This window comes from Anguilla anguilla, chromosome 15 (genome assembly GCF_013347855.1).
Source record: "Anguilla anguilla isolate fAngAng1 chromosome 15, fAngAng1.pri, whole genome shotgun sequence".
In the NCBI taxonomy this organism is placed as follows: domain Eukaryota; kingdom Metazoa; phylum Chordata; class Actinopteri; order Anguilliformes; family Anguillidae; genus Anguilla; species Anguilla anguilla.
In genome coordinates, this window is record NC_049215.1 from 11,408,412 (window position 1) to 11,425,911 (window position 17,500).

The window sequence follows — 17,500 nt, forward strand, 5'->3', positions numbered from 1 at the left end:
ACTGCTATACCTGTACAGCCCACTATCTGAGACTGCTATACCTGTACAGCCCTCTATCTGAGACTGCTATACCTGTACAGCCCACTATCTAAGACTGCTATACCTGCACAGCCCTCTATCTGAAACAGCTATACCTGTACAGCCCACTATCTGAGACTGCTATACCTGTACAGCCCACTATCTGAGACTGCTATACCTGTACAGCCCACTATCTGAGACTGCTATACCTGTACAGCCCACTATCTGAGACTGCTATACCTGTACAGCCCTCTATCTGAGACTGCTATACCTGTACAGCCCACTATCTGAGACTGCTATACCTGCACAGCCCTCTATCTGAAACAGCTATATCACCAGCACACCTGCAACCACAGTTCCGTAACACCACACACATCAGAACAGCTAGCGAAGCTCAGCTTTCTCCACCAAAAGCAGCAGTCAGAAAGAGACGTATGAAAAAGTAAAGCAAAAATTGAGGCTATTTCAGTCCCAATACTGCTGTCAGGGTATTAATGCTCTTTTCATCACATCCACAATGAAAAGGTAGTTAACGCTGAGGGAAAATAAAATAGCCGCTAATCTAGCGTGATGTCAGTCAGGAAGCAGCCGGAGCCTGCTGTCCAGGATGGGGGGGGGGGGCGGGACAGGGTGCCAGTATCCCACCCCCCCAGCGTCTGAGCACAGAACCCTTCCCTTAAACACGCACACACAAGCACATCAACCAAAACACGCACGCACGCACGCACACGCACGCACACACAATCACATCAACACAGACCCACGCATACATATGCACACACACAAAATCACATCAACTCAAACACGCACACACACACCCACGCACACACACACAATCGCATCAACACAGACACACGCATACGCATGCACACACACAAAATCACATCAACCCAAACACGCAAGCACACACACACACACAAACAAAATCACATCAACACAGACACACACATATACAAACACACACACACACACATATACACAATCACATCAATGCACACACACGCAAAGACCAAGCAGTGTCACACCAAAACAGTACACACATAAATACACACACACCAAACACCGTAAACAAACACACACACACACACACACAGTAAAACAAACACATTCAACAGTTTTCTTGCTCTTGTTACTACAAGTTTTGTCATGAAAAGCATTAATCAGGGGGCTGGTCATAACTGGTCTGTATCTCTCTCTCTCTCTCTCTCTCTCTCTCACTCTCCTTTTCTCTCTCTCTCTCCCTCCCTCCCTCTTTCTCTCTCTCTCTCTCTCTCTCTCTCTCTCTCTCTCACACACACACACACACACACACACACACACACACACCCATCCCTGAACAGAGACACAGCAGAGCGAAACGTCTTTGCTCAGGCGCACACACACTTTAACTCCTGAATGATAAAGCTGAGCTACTGCTCACACACACACACACACACACACACATCATGCACACACACAAGAGAACAAGCACAGCCACACACACTCTCTCTCACACACACACACACACACACACACACACAAGAGAACAAGCACAGTCACACACACTCTCACACACACACATGCACACACATAAACACGCGCACACACACATGCTCTGCGGTAGTGTCTGACACAGCCCCTGCTATCAGTACAGCCCTCTCAATCACACCCACAGCATGGGCTGCAGTGCATCTCCAATACCCCACAACACGCAGAGGCTACGGCCAGCGCTAAGGCTAGCATCCCTAATACACCGCAACACCCAAGAGGCTACGGCTAGCGCTACAGCTAACCCCAAGGCTAGCATCCCCAATGCCCCCGAAATGCAGAGGCTACAGCTAGCGCGGCGGCTAGCATCCCCAACGCTCCCAACATGCCCAGGCTACCGCCGGGCGCTACGCGTCCTTCCCACCCGCAATCCCAGCGCCTCTCAGACAGGGGAAACGACGGCGAGCCCTACCCATCAGCCCCGGCTCCTGTGTGAGGAAACGGGCCGGTGTGGCGAGCTCCCGCTTCTCTCCGCTCCGCTCAGGGGGAAACGCTAATCCAGCGGCTGGCTGTGGCGTCCGCGTCGCGCTTCTCTCTCTCTCTTCCGCGCTCCCTCTCTCTGCCTCTCTCGGCTTTCTTCTCCCCGGCTCTGCCTCTAACTCTCCGGCTCCCTCGGCCCCCTCCCCGCCCCTCCCCTCCCCGGCCCGCCCCTCCCCCCTCCTCCCTTTCGGCTGGTGACATCAGAGCGCAGTCTCAGGCATGCAGAATGTTTATACACGCTGCTGCTCCGTTTCCTGGAACGCTGGTCACATTCACAGAAGGCCCGCTCTCCCTCCCTCTCTCTCTCTCTCTCTCTCCCCCTTCCTGTTTTATCACTCTCCCTCACTTTCCCTCTCTCCCTCCCTCTCGTTCCAGCTGCTCTCTCACTCCTTCATTCTGTCTCTCTCACAGCTGCTCTCTCCCTCGTTTTCTCTCTCTCTCTGCTTCTCTCCCTCTCTTTTTATCGCTATCCCATGCCTTCTCTTTCTCTCTCATCTCATTAACACTACCCTACTGCCGTAACACAGCCTGTAACAGAGGGCCCCGGACCGTCGAGGCGGGATTTTAAAATAGCACAGCGCTTTATAAAAGATTTAAGGGATTATCAAGCCGGCCGAGCGGGAGCGTCGCTCCTAGCCGCCGCAATCGACTCAGCCCTGGCGTCGCCGAAGTCACCGCGGCGAAATAGAAAGAAATGTAAAAAAGAAAAAAAAAGAAACAGCGGCCGTTCGCGCGAAGGCGGGCTCGGCTAGCGTCGGGGCGCGGGCTCGGCTAGCGTCGGGGCGCGGGCTCGGCTAGCGTCGGGGCGCGGGCTCGGCTAGCGTCGGAGCGCGGGCTCCGCTTCTCGTAAGACGCAGATCACGGAGCGGCTGATCGCTTTCTCCCGCCCTCCCTCGGTGTCCCCGAACCGCCGCGCGGGCGACATAACCCCCGACCGCGAGCGCTCGAATAAACGGGTGGATGAGTGTGCGTCGCCACCTCCCAATCCCGGCTCCACCGAATGTAGCCCCCATTGTGACGCGCGTTAGAGAAGGGCTCGTTTCTATGGGCAAAAATAGCGGCTTATTCACGGCCAAGGCGGAAGAATGACGGAGTTCTGAGGCCCTTTTGTGCCTTTGTAGTGAGAACCGCGGTGCCACACCGCAGTTCCCTGAATCCTCTCCACCGAACTGGGTGACCGACCCGACGGGGGAGCCGTGACTCGTCAAGCTGACGTCACGCTCGCTTCCTGTCCGCCAAGGCCCGGCGACTGCTCGAGAGATCGGCCTGGCGACCATGCGTGGGACCCTCTGCTCCGGCTCCACGGCTGAACCATCGACCGATCGATTAATCGATCAGCCGGCTCGGCGGGCGCGTTCACGGAGTCGGAGTCGGCGAGTAGAGCTCGAGCGCTTGCTCGAGAGGCGCCGCCAATCAAACGAGCGTGAGGACGGGACGCCCCTCCCGGGGCATCACGGGCGGAAACGTAACCGCGGAGACGAACGGGATCCAATTCCAGTTACAATTCCATGTAACTGCCCTGAGGTTGTGCCCCGGGCAGGGGTCTACCCGAACGTAGCCGAAAGGCAGTGAGATCAGCTCCGGGGCGATCGCAGGAGCGCGGACTCCGTGCGAGAGCGTCCTCCTTCCCCCTGCAGCTGCCTGCACCGCGCACATCACCCGGGGAACCCACCAGCAGACGGGACTGGAGGGGGAACGGGACGGTCATGTTCCCCGCCGTGGAGAGGTGATTTATGGGCAGCGGGGACGACACCGCCGGGCCCGGGAGAGAACGCGGCCGCTCATCTTCCCGCTGGTGCTGCATCACGGCAGGAGGACCAGCTGGCCCAGAAGGAAAAGCCGCTAATTCTTCTTCTTCACTTTCTGTTACATGTTGTGTTTATCGCCAATTAGTTACTGTCATGAAAAGATCTACAGCTCAGCGACGTGGGGCTGCGCAGCGATGGAGGGCTTTCCTAAAGCAGACGGATTTTGTCAGCGTTCAGCAGACGTATGTGTCTATAATTACATTATCGCACTACATCAACTGCATTAGCCGCAGTAATGGTTTCCTCCTGTTTCTAAAACATTGTTTGCTCGGCAGACACCTTTATCTGGGATGAATTAAATGCAGGAGCTGAGAAGTTTTAACGCTGCTCATTCAGGCAGCAGGGCACTGAGGGCAGAGACTGCAGATAATTCATTTGCCTAAGGAAACACAGGCAGTGCTCCACTGCGGATTCAAACTTGCGGCCACTGTGTTACAAGCACAGTCCTTAACCACGGCCCCTGAACACCTCTTTATAAATCTCGAGTTCTGATCATACGAATCTGCAAATGTTTTCATACACTGCCAGTTTTAACATGTTGAGAAAATTGAAATTTCTCAGAAAAGAAAAGGTCTTCTCTCTGCTACCGTTTAGAGGCTACTCTGAGCAGCACGCTGCCCAGATAAACTTGCTTATCTCAGATCTCTGCTGACGAGCTTTGACGTCAGTGCTTACCTCCTTTGCAGTGATGCAACAGATAAGGAAAAAATACATCTCACTTGTCAAAGAAGCGAAACTAAATCGAATTGCTGAGTTTCGCACGTAGAACAAACAAACACTGGCGATGCCATTCTCAACCTCCTTCATCTTACTCATCTTACACGTAAACGGTTGACGTGCAGCGAATACTACCTGTACCTTTTCTTAACTGCTTCCACTGCAGAATAGGTAAGTGCCTATGCAAGTGTGACCCTTTGTATGTTAGCATAGCTGAAAGTGCCTATGCAGGTGTGAAACCTAGCACGTTAGCATAGGTAAGTGCCTATGCAGGTGTGAAACCTAGCACGTTAGCATAGATGAGTGCCAATGCAGGTGTGACAATTAGCACGTTAGCTCACCTAAGTGCCAATGCAGGTGCGACAATTAGCATGTCATCATAGTTAAGTACCTGCAGAGGTGTGGCACACAGCATGTTAGCATGGGTAATTGCTTAAGTAGGTGTGACAATTAGCATGCTAGCATGGTACCTATGCGATACTCCCCACATAAAACAAACAGGAAATCATGTCCCCCTCAAACCAAAACCGATGATTCCACAACAAAATGGTTCCAGAAAAAGGAAAACAATAAACAAGTTTATTCTCTCCCTGGCAAGAGCAGTAGAAAACAACTTCCCCCCCTCTTCTTTAAAGCTGAGAAGGACGAGGTGGGGGGGGAAAAAAAAGGAAGAAGTTTGGTCCATTCACGGCGAGAGAACTGGCGGGCGTGAGGCACGCGCAGCAGACTCACAAAAGAGCCGTCAGAACTTTCAGAGCGCTGACAGGACGGGGGGGGGGGGCGTGACACACGCAGAAAAATCTGAGCTACTCCACACTCTGGAGGGGTGGGATGGGTTTGGGGGGGGCGGGGGGTTTGCAACAAACATCTGTCACGGTAGCCTCCTCCGCTACTGTAAATAATGCATTTCTTTAACGATCAGGTTTGGGTGGGTAAATGAGTCAGCCACGGACACAGAAGGAAGGATGAATTAATAATGCAGCGCTACGGGTGTAAACAAAGAGCCGGGGAAAATGACAACTCCACTACGGCGTACAGCGTGCTGATGGAGGGAGGGAGAGAGGGAGGGAGAGAGGGAGGGAGGGAGGGTGAGGGAGAGAGAGGGAGGGAGGGAGGGTGAGGGAGAGAGAGGGAGGGAGGGAGAGAGAGGGAGAGAGAGGGAGGGAGGGAGGGAGGGAGAGGGAGAGAGAGAGGGGGAGAGAGAGAGAGAGAGGGAGGGAGGGAGGGAGGGAGGGTGAGGGAGAGAGAGGGAGGGAGAGAGGGAGGGAGGGAGGGTGAGGGAGAGAGAGGGAGGGAGGGAGGGAGAGGGAGGGAGAGAGAGAGAGAGAGAGAGAGAGAGGGAGGGAGAGAGGGGAAGAGAGAGAGAGGAGAGAGAGAGAAAGAGAGGGGGAGAGAGAGAGAGGGAGGGATAGAAGGAGGGATAGAGAGTGAGAGGAGGGAGAGGGGGAGAGAGAGAGAAAAAGAGACTTTCCCATATTCCTGGCAGATCTTTATTTTTTATATAACATCCATCCCCCCAGGATATGGGGTGGGGGGGGGGGGGGGGGGTAGACTCCAAACATGTAAATGATGCATTATTTATTATTGATTTATGTTATTTATGGAACCGCGGCACGACTCGCCCCACAATCCCCTCCGCCGCGGCTCCCAGCTCCGCGCTTCGGGGAGACGCGCTGCCATTTTAATAACGGTAAACCGCGGCGCGTTCGGGGAGGGAGAGGGGCCGAGGCGCGGGGCTCGGGTCTGATTAACGCCACGCCCGGCCGGTTGAGAACATCGCCGTAACGAGGCTGCTCGCTGCCGAAGCTCATCACAGCACCTTGTCTGATTACCCCTGTGAACGATGACCTTCTCTTTCAGAGTTTTTTTTTTTTTTTCTTTAACGGTGGCTCTGTGGGGGGGGGGGGGAGGGGGAGGAGGAGCTCCGTGAAAGTGGGCGGGGCTGGAAAGCGGCAGGCGTGCGAGGACAGGGCCCGGTTCACGAGGGACAGATTAATTAAGGGGGTCGCGGGTGCGGGGGGGCGACAGCGGAACTCGGGGGGGGGGGGGGGGGGGTTCTCTTTTGTTGGTTTGTTTGTTTGTTTGGGGCTAATTGGAGCCGCGAGCGGCCCACTTCTCGAGCCGGGGACGGACGGACGGAGGCTCGCGTTTGAAAGCCGGCGACACAAACAAACGGCCCTTCCCTTCAAAGAACCGAAAAGAAGACAATCAAAAAAAAGAAAGAAAAAAAAAGAGCCAAAACGTCGTCCCACGGCAAACGCTTCCGCCAGAGCGAGTGCGTCATCTCATCTCGCCCGCGCGAACGGCCCGACAGTGAAGGAAGAGGTGGCCTACATTCGGCGCGGAAACGAGGGGCGGGGAACGGCCCAAATTGAGCCCCGCCGCCTCGGGTTCCCCCTCACCGGACCACGGGCCGGCACTCGCCGAGGAAGACGAGGGCGTCTCCGAGCCTCGGACCCTTTCCAGAACTGGAACTCTTTCATTTCTACTAATGCACACGTGATCTGGACAGGCCTGGTCCACCAAGGCCACAGTAATGGCCCATTAGCCATTTAGCCCAGTGCATTGTGGGGGCTGTGGTTGGGGTCGGGGCCGGGGCCGGGGGGGAGGGGGGCCGCGCGGTCCGGCCGCGGGAACGCTGACGCGGGGCTTTTTTTTCGGGCTCCAGCGGGTTCCGACTAGACGAGTCCTCCGTAATGGACGCCGGCCTTGCCCTTCACCGCCCCGCCTCTGGACCGGACAGGGCGCTCCGCCCCACTCCGCCCCGCACGTGGAGCATTCCCCACACAGACCCCATGAATAATGCACACACGGCAGGCACATAACTGCTCCTAGGGAGAGGGGAGTCTAAAATAGACTGGCCCAGCCGAAGAGGCGGAAGCGGTAAGTGTCGAGGGACGGCCCTGGAGGGCGGGAGCCCGGCCCGGTGAGCGGCGTCCCGCTCCGGAGCGCCGCTCGGTAAACCCGGCTTCGGGACGCTTTTCCCCGGCGCTGTGCCGCGGTTCGGTACAGGGACCCGTCCTTCCGCACGCGAACGCAGAGCTGCACACAGACCTTGGTCGTGACCCTGATTTGCTATTTCTTATTCTTTCTCTTTTTTTAACCCTTTGAAGAGCTGGTTTTTTGGAATGTTTCTGGAATGTTTTCAGTGTTCCGGAACTTTCGTCTGCCAGCAGTGATTGTTACGTCAGCATTAGAATGTTCACTTAAGAACATTCCAATCTCGTGTTTGTGACATCACACCTTAAAGGGTTAAGGGGGTTAAAACCCTCTGTGTAACTGCGTGCCTGCTGACTGAAGAATGCGGTGTCCTTGTACACCCGTTGGGAGGTAAACCCGCCTCTCTAAAAACGCTCCGGAACGGATGGGGCGGGGCCAGACGCCGGCCGATCGCCCGGGCCCCGTGTGGCCCCGCTGGATGCCGGACAGTCCCCCTTCCCCGGGACCTCGCCCATGCAAAATTGATAGCGCGAGAAAGCCCCCGCTTAGCAACAAACACGCCTCCGCTCTCAAAACAGCTCCCGCCCGAGCCAAACAAAGTAGGCTACAACATTGCCCAGTGTGGCGGAAGACAAAAACAAGCCTTTTAAACCTCACAGACAGACAGAGCAGAAAATGCGACCGGGGCAGGTGTGGTTTTGCATACGCTGAGGTGCTCCTGCGCGTGTGATGGGTAGAGTTCTTTACACAGTGGGTATAACCCAGGAGTCTGGAACAAGCCTGAGACAAGCCTGGGGCGAGCCTGAGACAAGCCTGGGGCGAGCCTGGGGCTAGTCTGAGACAAGCCTGGGGCTAGTCTGGGGCTAGTCTGCAACGAGCCTGAGATGAGTCTGGGATGAGTCTGGGAGGAATCTGGGAAGAGTCTGGGATGAGTCTGGAATGAGTCTGGGATGAGTCTGGAATGAGTCTGGGAAGAGTCTGGGAAGAGTCTGGGAAGAGTCTGGGATGAGTCTGGGAAGAGTCTGGGATGAGTCTGGAATGAGTCTGGGAGGAGTCTGGGAAGAGTCTGGGATGAGCCTGGGAAGAGTCTGGGATGAGTCTGGGACGAGTCTGGGAAGAGTCTGGGAAGAGTCTGGGATGAGTCTGGAATGAGTCTGGGAGGAGTCTGGGAAGAGTCTGGGATGAGTCTGGAATGAGTCTGGGAAGAGTCTGGGATGAGTCTGGGAAGAGTCTGGGAAGAGTCTGGGATGAGTCTGGGACGAGCCTGAGGCGAGGTCGCGACAATCCTGAGACAAGCCAGTTAGTGCAGCCCGCTAGTTCATTATTCCCCGTCCCCGTCCCCTCAGCCTCCCTCTCCCCCCACAAATCAGGCCCTGTTTACGAGCCCTGGCGCACGCTCCGCCGTCGCTTCCTATTACGGGGCTATTCAAAGGGCGCGGCGACGGGGGCGCGTGATTTAGGGCCCCTCATCCCTTCTGATTGGCCCGTTTCTGCTCGTTATTCCTCACAGAGGCGGCGTGGGAGCCGGAATCGAAGCCGCGCGCGTTCGTCAGGTCGCTCAGCGCGCCACGGCGGGAGCATGCGCCGGGAGACGGCGGCGTTTTGGGAGGGGCCCGGAACTCGAAGATTCTCTCAGCGGGCGGCCCCCACTGCAGTTATAATAATAATAATAATAATAATAATAATAGCTTTGTTTGTATAGCACTTTTCAATACAGGTAACAAAGTGCTTCACAATAGTTACTCCCCGTATCCATGGAGCGAAATGCACAGGTACAATAACGCAACACAAAGTAACATCGTGAAATACGTCTGGAAATCTTGAAGGAACGCGAGGCAAGAACCACTGCAGAAACTCCTTTCTGAGCTGAAACCAGCCAGGGAAGGGGCATCAGGTCAGTTCTGAGGGAATAATTCATATATAAAGCAAAGAACCTGTCAATCAATCAATCAATCAGTCAGGGATGGGCTGTACGGATGAATGGCACATGATGATTGATCAGACTGAAATCTATCGGAGCTGGACCAGGCCCAGGGGAGAGGTGAGAGCCATGCTCTCTCCGACTCCCCCCCCTCTCTCTCCACCCACCACGGCTGTGCCACAGATGGCAGGCGGCTGCCCCCACCGCGGAACACGCTGGCTTCCGGCATCAGTGGGGGGGGGGGGGGGGGGCTGGCACCAGTGTGCCCCCCGGGAAATCGGGGTTGCCCCTGGTAACCGGGCGAACGCGGGCAGCGGCTCGAGAGCGAGCGGAGCAGGCCGGAGCGATCCGTCCGGCCGATCGGGTCGCCACGGCAACCGGCGTCGCTAGCGAACGTCAGCCTCGCCCAAAGGTGTTTTTTTTTTTATAAAGGCGAATCAAAACGCGCGCGAGTACAAATCCCACCGCCGTGCACGGCGAGCGGCGGTATGATATTACTCATCTCTTGATCCGCACGACTGTACGCAGGGATTAGTCGAGTCAAACAGATTAAATTACCTTTTCAGAGGGAGGGAGAGCGAGCGGGAGAGGTCTGGGGGGGGGGGGGAGGGGCGGGGGATCTGAGTCCCAGGAAGCCGAGCGCTGCCGGAGAGCGGCCCTGACGCGCGGCGAAGGCGAACGCGACCGCGGAATCTCCAGACCGCCGTGGCTAGCGGGGGACCGGCGCTCACACGGAGGAACTCGACCGTCGCGTTCTCGACCGGCGCCGTGGCTGTGTGCCGAACCTGCCGCACGTCCTGTTCCCCGCCCCCCCGGGAGGGGCTGCAGATCGCCTGATCTCCCCGGCGAGGGGAGGGGCCCGCGGGCGCACCTGCCCTTCAAACGCACCCGAAAAACAGATGGGCGCAGCGGCCCCACAGACCCTCGGAGAGGGCTGGTGGTGCGGCGGCCAATCGCGCGGCGCGGTGTCGGCGGCCCTGGACGAGCCGGGACGAGGCGGTGGGCGGGGTCATCGCAAGGTCGCGGCGGTGCCTGTGAGAGCCCGGCTCGGCGCCGTTAGCCTGCCTGCACGACCGGAGCCCGGTCCAGGCCTCCCCGCCGCGCCCACCAGAACCCGAGCAGCCGCCCGACGCCTCGCCCCCGTGCCACCTGGCACCCGGTCCTGGCACCCGCGCCAGCGCGAGGGCGCGGGCCAGCGCTCGTCCCGCACGGGTGAGGGGGCCCCGGCAGCCATCTGCGAGGCTGGCGGGCGGGAGGCTCGGAGACGGGGGCCGCTTCCAAAAACCGCGCTCGGCGTGCGTCCCGCCAGTGTGAAAGCGCCGGGCCGGCGGACCGGCTCCTCAACGGCTTCGGGGCGGCCCCCGCGGGACGGGACGCCGCGCGCGACCAGCGCTGACGCCCCGGCTGTTCCTCCCGGGAAAGTCCGGCAGGAAGGAACAGCCACAGGAACCAAAAAAACACACACACAAAATATCAAGCCGTTCTTCCGGTAGGACTAAGCCCAGTTATGCCTCTCGTGATCACCGCAGATGAAGAAACCCTGAGGGGACCTTCTGGGGACCTTCACTGTGTGGCCCCTCCAGCTCCCAGAAAAAACGGTACAGACCCACACTGCCACCGTACACACACAACCTCCTTTTTCCATTTTGTTCCCAGGCGACTATGGCAACGTCTCCGAACGTGGCGGCCCAGCGGATGCGGACGTACCGCACCACGCCGCTGGGTCGCGGACGTAGATACCGCTCTCTCACAGGGAGGAAAGGAGGGAGGGGGGAGAGAAAGAGACAGAGACAGAGACAGAGAAACAGAGAGAGAGAGCGAGAGAGAGAGAGAGAGAGAGAGAGTGTTCTGACCTCCCTCTTGTGGATAATTACACCTGAGAAGGTTGTCCTGACATAGCACAGAACTCACGCACAAATTAAGCACCAGGAGGGGCAAGGGGACCTTCACTGGACGTCTGCGCACAAGGGGGGGCGCAGACAGGGGAGCAAGTAGCAAGGGGGGGGGGGGGGGGGGGGGGGGACTGGGGCAGCCTGACCCAAAAAACAAACCTTTGAATATTAATTAATCAATATTTGGCTCCAATTTGTTATGACCATGTGACATGGGAAAGAGGCACCTTTCTTTCATTCAGTACACACACACACAAACACAGGCACACACATGCACGCACATACACACACACATATGCATGCACAAACGCATATGCATGCACAAACGCACCCACACACACTCGCACACACACACACACACACACACACATACCTGTTTTCACCAGGCAGCCCAGGTAGGTTCTGGAATATTCCCCGCTAAGCCCCACGTGAGCCTCAGCGGCCCAGGCCACAGTAATACCCGCAGCCGCACGCAGCCCCGGCTGTGCGAACGACCACACCGCCCGCCCGCCCATTACCGAATGGGTTCGGGCCGGATCCCGTTTAACTGTGCTGCTGTGTCCTACAGTACAGCCTTTAACTGTGCTGCTGTGTCCTACAGTACAGCCTTTAACTGTGCTGCTGTGTCCTACAGTACAGCCTTTAACTGCGCTGCTGTGTCCTACAGTACAGTCTTTAACTGTGCTGCTGTGTCCTACAGCAAGCCTTTAACTGTGCTGCTGTGTCCTACAGTACAGCCTTTAACTGTGCTGCTGTGTCCTACAGCAAGCCTTTAACTGTGCTGCTGTGTCCTACAGCAAGCCTTTAACTGTGCTGCTGTGTCCTACAGTACAGCCTTTAACTGTGCTGCTGTGTCCTACAGTACAGCCTTTAACTGTGCTGCTGTGTCAAACAGCAAGCCTTTAACTGTGCTGCTGTGTCCTACAGCAAGCCTTTAACTGTGCTGCTGTGTCCTACAGTACAGCCTTTAACTGTGCTGCTGTGTCCTACAGCAAGCCTTTAACTGTGCTGCTGTGTCCTACAGCAAGCCTTTAACTGTGCTGCTGTGTCCTACAGTACAGCCTTTAACTGTGCTGCTGTGTCCTACAGTACAGCCTTTAACTGCGCTGCTGTGTCCTACAGTACAGCCTTTAACTGTGCTGAGTGTCCTACAGTACAGCCTTTAACTGTGCTGCTGTGTCCTACAGTACAGCCTTTAACTGTGCTGTTGTGTCATACAGTACAGCCTTTAACTGTCCTGCTGTGTCCCGTAGCACAGTCTTTAACTGTGCTGCTGTGTCCCCTACAGCAGAGCCTTTAACTGTGCTGCTGTGGCCCCTACAACAGTCAGCAGATTTTTCAGTTTTCATATCCATTTTTTGGAAAATATGATAAATAGATTTCACTGCACTGTATTAAAATATATATTGCAGAATGTGAAAGAAACAACAACATATATATCTTTATATTGCAAAGTGCCTGAATATTTTTTTACACTTTCATGATATTAAATATGAAATATTATCTATTTTATGTGAATATACTCTGTGAGATGTGTTTTCCTGTAGACAGAGCTGAAATGGAGCTTGCAGTGGTGGGGGGGGGGGGGCAGTTTGGCCCTCTTAGCGATGAGTATGAAAAGGAGTGGCTTGTAAGCTGAAACCATGGCGACCCAGCCCTACCCCATGCCCCCCCACCCCCCCAGCCCCAGGGGGGGGCACTCTGCTGGCGATCGATAGATCAGGAACACTGAGAACCGTTAGGCAACACACCACCGGCCTACCCCGACCCGGACTCTGGCCACACACCACCGGCCTACCCCGACCCGGACTCTGGCCACACACCACCGGGCCTACCCCTGGTGGAACTCCAGTCCTCACAAAGGGGGGTAAAATGGGGTCAAGGTGGAGGTGAGGTGAGGTCTGGAGGGTGCGTACTGACCAATGCCTCCATCTCGCTCCATCTTATGCCAATGCTCAGCAAGGGACCAAGTCAAAGTAAAAGGGGGTCTTCAGTTAGACAGTGAATGAGGTAGAGAATTGTGATTAATTCCACCCAAATTAAGTGAAAGCACACAAAAAAGACTTAGATATTATGCTGCATCGAAAGTGCTCTAAATACGTGTCATTTCCTGCAGAAAACCCACTGGATAATAACTACGTCTCTTGCATTTGTTTGCTTTACGTTCATTTGTGTTTATTTACGGTCTGTGGGGTCATAGCAATTCAAGTACGCATCACAAGTAAACCATGATGAACCCAAGAATTACAGGAGGAAGATTTATGACATTTACAATTTAGTCATTTGGTAGATGCTTTTAGCCAAAGTGACTTAAAAAGTAGAATTTCATTTGGTAAGCAACACCAATAGGGACAGGCAAAGTTACAATAATACACGTTTGACTGTAAAGGTGCAGTCTTCAAGACCTTTTAGATAAACGGAGAGATTTTTGTATGTTCCCACAAATGCATTACATGTGTATCTCGCATACATTAGAATAGTAAATGTCTCCAACAATCATTTAGATTTTTATATTCACATTTCCACTAATTGGGGCTTTTATTAAGATGAAAACCTTTCAGAGCACTTTCCAAATACTTTCTAAAGACTTTTGGCGTATGGTACAAGCTAATTAACTAAAGAACAACATGGGTAACAAGAAGTGCATCTGCATTTCACTGCTTATAAACAAAAGCAACAACAAACAGAATCTTTTTCACATTTTCTGTGGCCTTTTAAGGTAAGTGAGATTTGAATATTAGAATTAGCATTAATTAATTAGAATTAACTTTTTGCTAATTTCTAGAATTAATTATTTAGGGGTTCTGAAAAATGTACGGGTTCCCCAGTGCTTGTATGCATACATATTCCGGTAGCGCACACATGAACTGTTTTAACACTCGTTAAGCTCGTTAAGCTGGTACTCCCTCGGGGATGCCTGAACTAAAAATAAAGTTGAGGCTTGAAAAATGAGGAGAGAGATAAGGTCTGTTAATTTTGGAGGTTTACATGAAGATTCAGGAGTGTAATTTTCAGACGCCCCCTTGGCCCCAACCACAACCTGCTCAACAAGCCGTCCCTAAATACCATCCCTTCACTGTCAGGTATACCGCCGATCATCTTGTGTCAGCTGTTTCTGACACCCCGCCTCTTTCACCCTCTCCATCTTTACCTTTCACATTCACCTTTGTTTTCTTCTTTCCATTCATTGCTCCTTTCCAAAGGTGGGTGGGGCCACAGGCTGTCATCAGGTGCAAATCCAAGCCAAAGTTCAAACGCACATAATATCTCGAATGCATGTATGATAAGGTTCAATAAGTTACAATACATACAGGCATTCCACAGATGCAACTTAGACATATTTTGCAACTTTTTACATAGTGACCTCTCATACACCAGGATACAAACTGAAGCAATTCAGGTGTAGCAGCCTACTGTCCTCAAGGATACAATGGCAGTGTCCTACCAGGGAATCAAACCTGCAACCTTTACAAGTCCAGTTTCCTAACCATTACATTATACTGCCAGCGCAACATAAGGCTTTACATCGTATGTTCTGTACGGGGGAAGTTTTCCACTAGATCACTTTTTAAGTGTAAAACCTCGTCAGCTTGTCATGACTGGACTGAGGTTGATCCTACAGGAAGTGGAATTGTGGATTCGCTCAGACTAAACTCCAGCTTTCTCCCTTTTCCTTTAATTTCCTCTATCCACTTCCTGTGGGTCAACGCTAAAGAGCGTCCGAGCGAGCTTGTCCAGTCCCATCCGAAAAAGGCCAGTGAGGGTGCAGGTTTTTCTTTTAGCCCAGCACTAAGACACCGGATTCCACTTATCAAGGTCTTCATCAAGTTATTGACTGACTATAATTTGTTAATTAGTTGAATCAGGTGTCATAGGGTTGGGGTAAAACAAAAATCTGGAACTAAGAACCTAAGACACCCTTGCTCTAGAGGAGAGGGTCATTTGGCCTCTGTGTCCCAATTCAGTATTCCTAAGAGCGACACTACTGACACTACTCGTTGGATAAGAACCAAAAGCATGTAATGTAATGTAATGTAAGGTAATGTAATGTAAGGTAATGTAATGTAATGTAATGTAAGGTAATGGCAAATGGCACTACATCAGCCTGACTCCAACTCAACTCATGGCCAGCAGGGATGCACGAAGGGTCACGCCCTCCCTAACAGCACACGCCATCCTGCTGGTCACTAGACAGAGCAAGAGCAACAAAAGCGATCCACAGGTGACTGACAGGGAGGCTCCGCCCCCCCCCCCCCCCCCCCCCCCCTGTGGGCGCGAGGCTGAACCGAACCCTCCCACAGTCTCACCGCTCTACAGGAAAGGGGCTAAAAAAGCCTTTCATCCCACCACAGAAATGCATTTTATCCAGGTGATGTGAAGGGAACTGTATGGCGGTGTGTATCTGTGGCAGGAGGGGGAGCCGGATAGAGAGAGACGGAGACGGAGAGAGGGAGAGAGAGACAGAGCGAGAGAGGGAGAGAGACAGAGAGACCAGTAAGGCTCTCTGGTTGAAAGGCAGGCCTGGTGTGTAAAGTGATTTTCACACTTGGGTTTTGAAATGCTAATGTATGACTTACATTAGCATGGCACTCCCACTTCAGACACCCCCAGATCTTCCTTCATTTCTGCATCTCTCTCTCTCTCCCTCTCTCTCTCTCTCTCTCTCTCTCTCTCTCTCTCTCTCTCTCTCTCTCCCTCTCCCTCTCTCTCCCTCTCCCTCTCTCTCTCTCTCTCTCTAGCACTTAAGAGCTCATGCATTATTCAGCGCGTGGATAGAGAGAGCGAGGAGTGATGGAACGAGTTTGGCCGCAGAGTGTAGACACAGGGCCCTGCCCGTCTCTCAGCCCCGTCCCCCTGGCCGCGTGAGAGCCGGAGGCCGCGTACGCGTTCCTCATCCCGCCGCCCCCCCCCCCCCCGAAAAGCGCTCCACACGGCCGGCCACGCTCCTACCCTAGCGCGCCCGCTAACCGCCATCCGCTACACGCCGCTCAAAACTGCAACCTGCCTCAATCTGCTGCTGCTTAACATGCACACAAGCCAGAGAAACGGGCTCAGTCTGAGCGCCAGCGGTCACCGACGGTTGGGGCCAAGAACATGCAGAGAAAAGAAAAGCTCTCTTCGGCAGAATGGAGAGATGGTGTTCTGAACCTCAGTGCGGAAACAGATGGAAGCGCGCGTGGCTTTATGCCGGTCCAGGGTACGCCAGCGCGACGTGGGCGTTTTAAGAAGCAGCGGCCGCGAGTTTGTTTCAGCGCTCGATTCGTTTCCCGCCCTCGGACAAACCCTGGAAGGCGCCGGAGGAAACGAGGAGGAAGAGCGGCAGCAAGAGCTTAGCGTTAGCGTCTCACTGAGAGAGCTTAGCGCTAGCATCTCACTGTAAGAGCTTAGCGTTAGCGTCTCACTGCAAGAGCTTAGCGCTAGCATCTCACTGTAAGAGCTTAGCGTTAGCGTCTCACTGAGAGAGCTTAGCGCTAGCGTCTCACTGTAAGAGCTTAGCGTTAGCGTCTCACTGAGAGAGCTTAGCGTTAGCGTCTCACTGAGAGAGCTTAGCGCTAGCATCTCACTGCAAGAGCTTAGCGCTAGCATCTCACTGCAAGAGCTTAGCGCTAGCATCTCACTGTAAGAGCTTAGCACTAGCGTCTCACTGAGAGAGCTTAGCACTAGCATTAGCGTCTCACTGCGAGAGCTTAGCACTAGCATTAGCGTCTCACTGCGAGAGCTTAGCACTAGCATTAGCGTCTCACTGCAAGAGCTTAGCACTAGCATTAGTGTCTCACTGCAAGAGCTTAGCACTAGCATTAGTGTCTCACTGCAAGAGCTTAGCACTAGCATTAGCGTCTCACTGCAAGAGCTTAGCACTAGCATTAGCGTCTCACTGCGAGAGCTTAGCACTAGCATTAGCATCTCACTGCAAGAGCTTAGCACTAGCATTAGCGTCTCACTGCAAGAGCTTAGCACTAGCATTAGCGTCTCACTGCAAGAGCTTAGCACTAGCATTAGCGTCTCACTGCAAGAGCTTAGCACTAGCATTAGCGTCTCACTGCAAGAGCTTAGCACTAGCATTAGCGTCTCACTGCAAGAGCTTAGCACTAGCATTAGCGTCTCACTGCAAGAGCTTAGCACTAGCATTAGCGTCTCCAGCACGCCAGAGTTAGGTAAACACACAGGCAGAGAGACCGGCGATGCGCACAGGAAAA

At 54.0% G+C, this 17,500-nt stretch overlaps 1 protein-coding gene across 2 annotated transcripts in view; it reads right to left on the reverse strand.

Annotated features, from left to right (window-relative positions):
• hdac4 (histone deacetylase 4) overlaps positions 1 to 17,500 on the reverse strand; it is a 185,140-nt gene that overhangs the window by 90,817 nt on the left and 76,823 nt on the right. Inside the window, exon 1 of one of the 2 annotated variants that reach the window (XM_035394006.1) lies at positions 1,958 to 2,144. The exons of the other annotated variant lie outside the window; for it this stretch is intronic. Coding sequence (XP_035249897.1) covers positions 1,958 to 1,961 — 4 coding nt within the window. The 5' untranslated portion in view covers positions 1,962 to 2,144. Of the gene's footprint in view, positions 1 to 1,957; positions 2,145 to 17,500 lie in introns of those variants that run through there. 2 annotated transcript variants of the gene reach the window in all.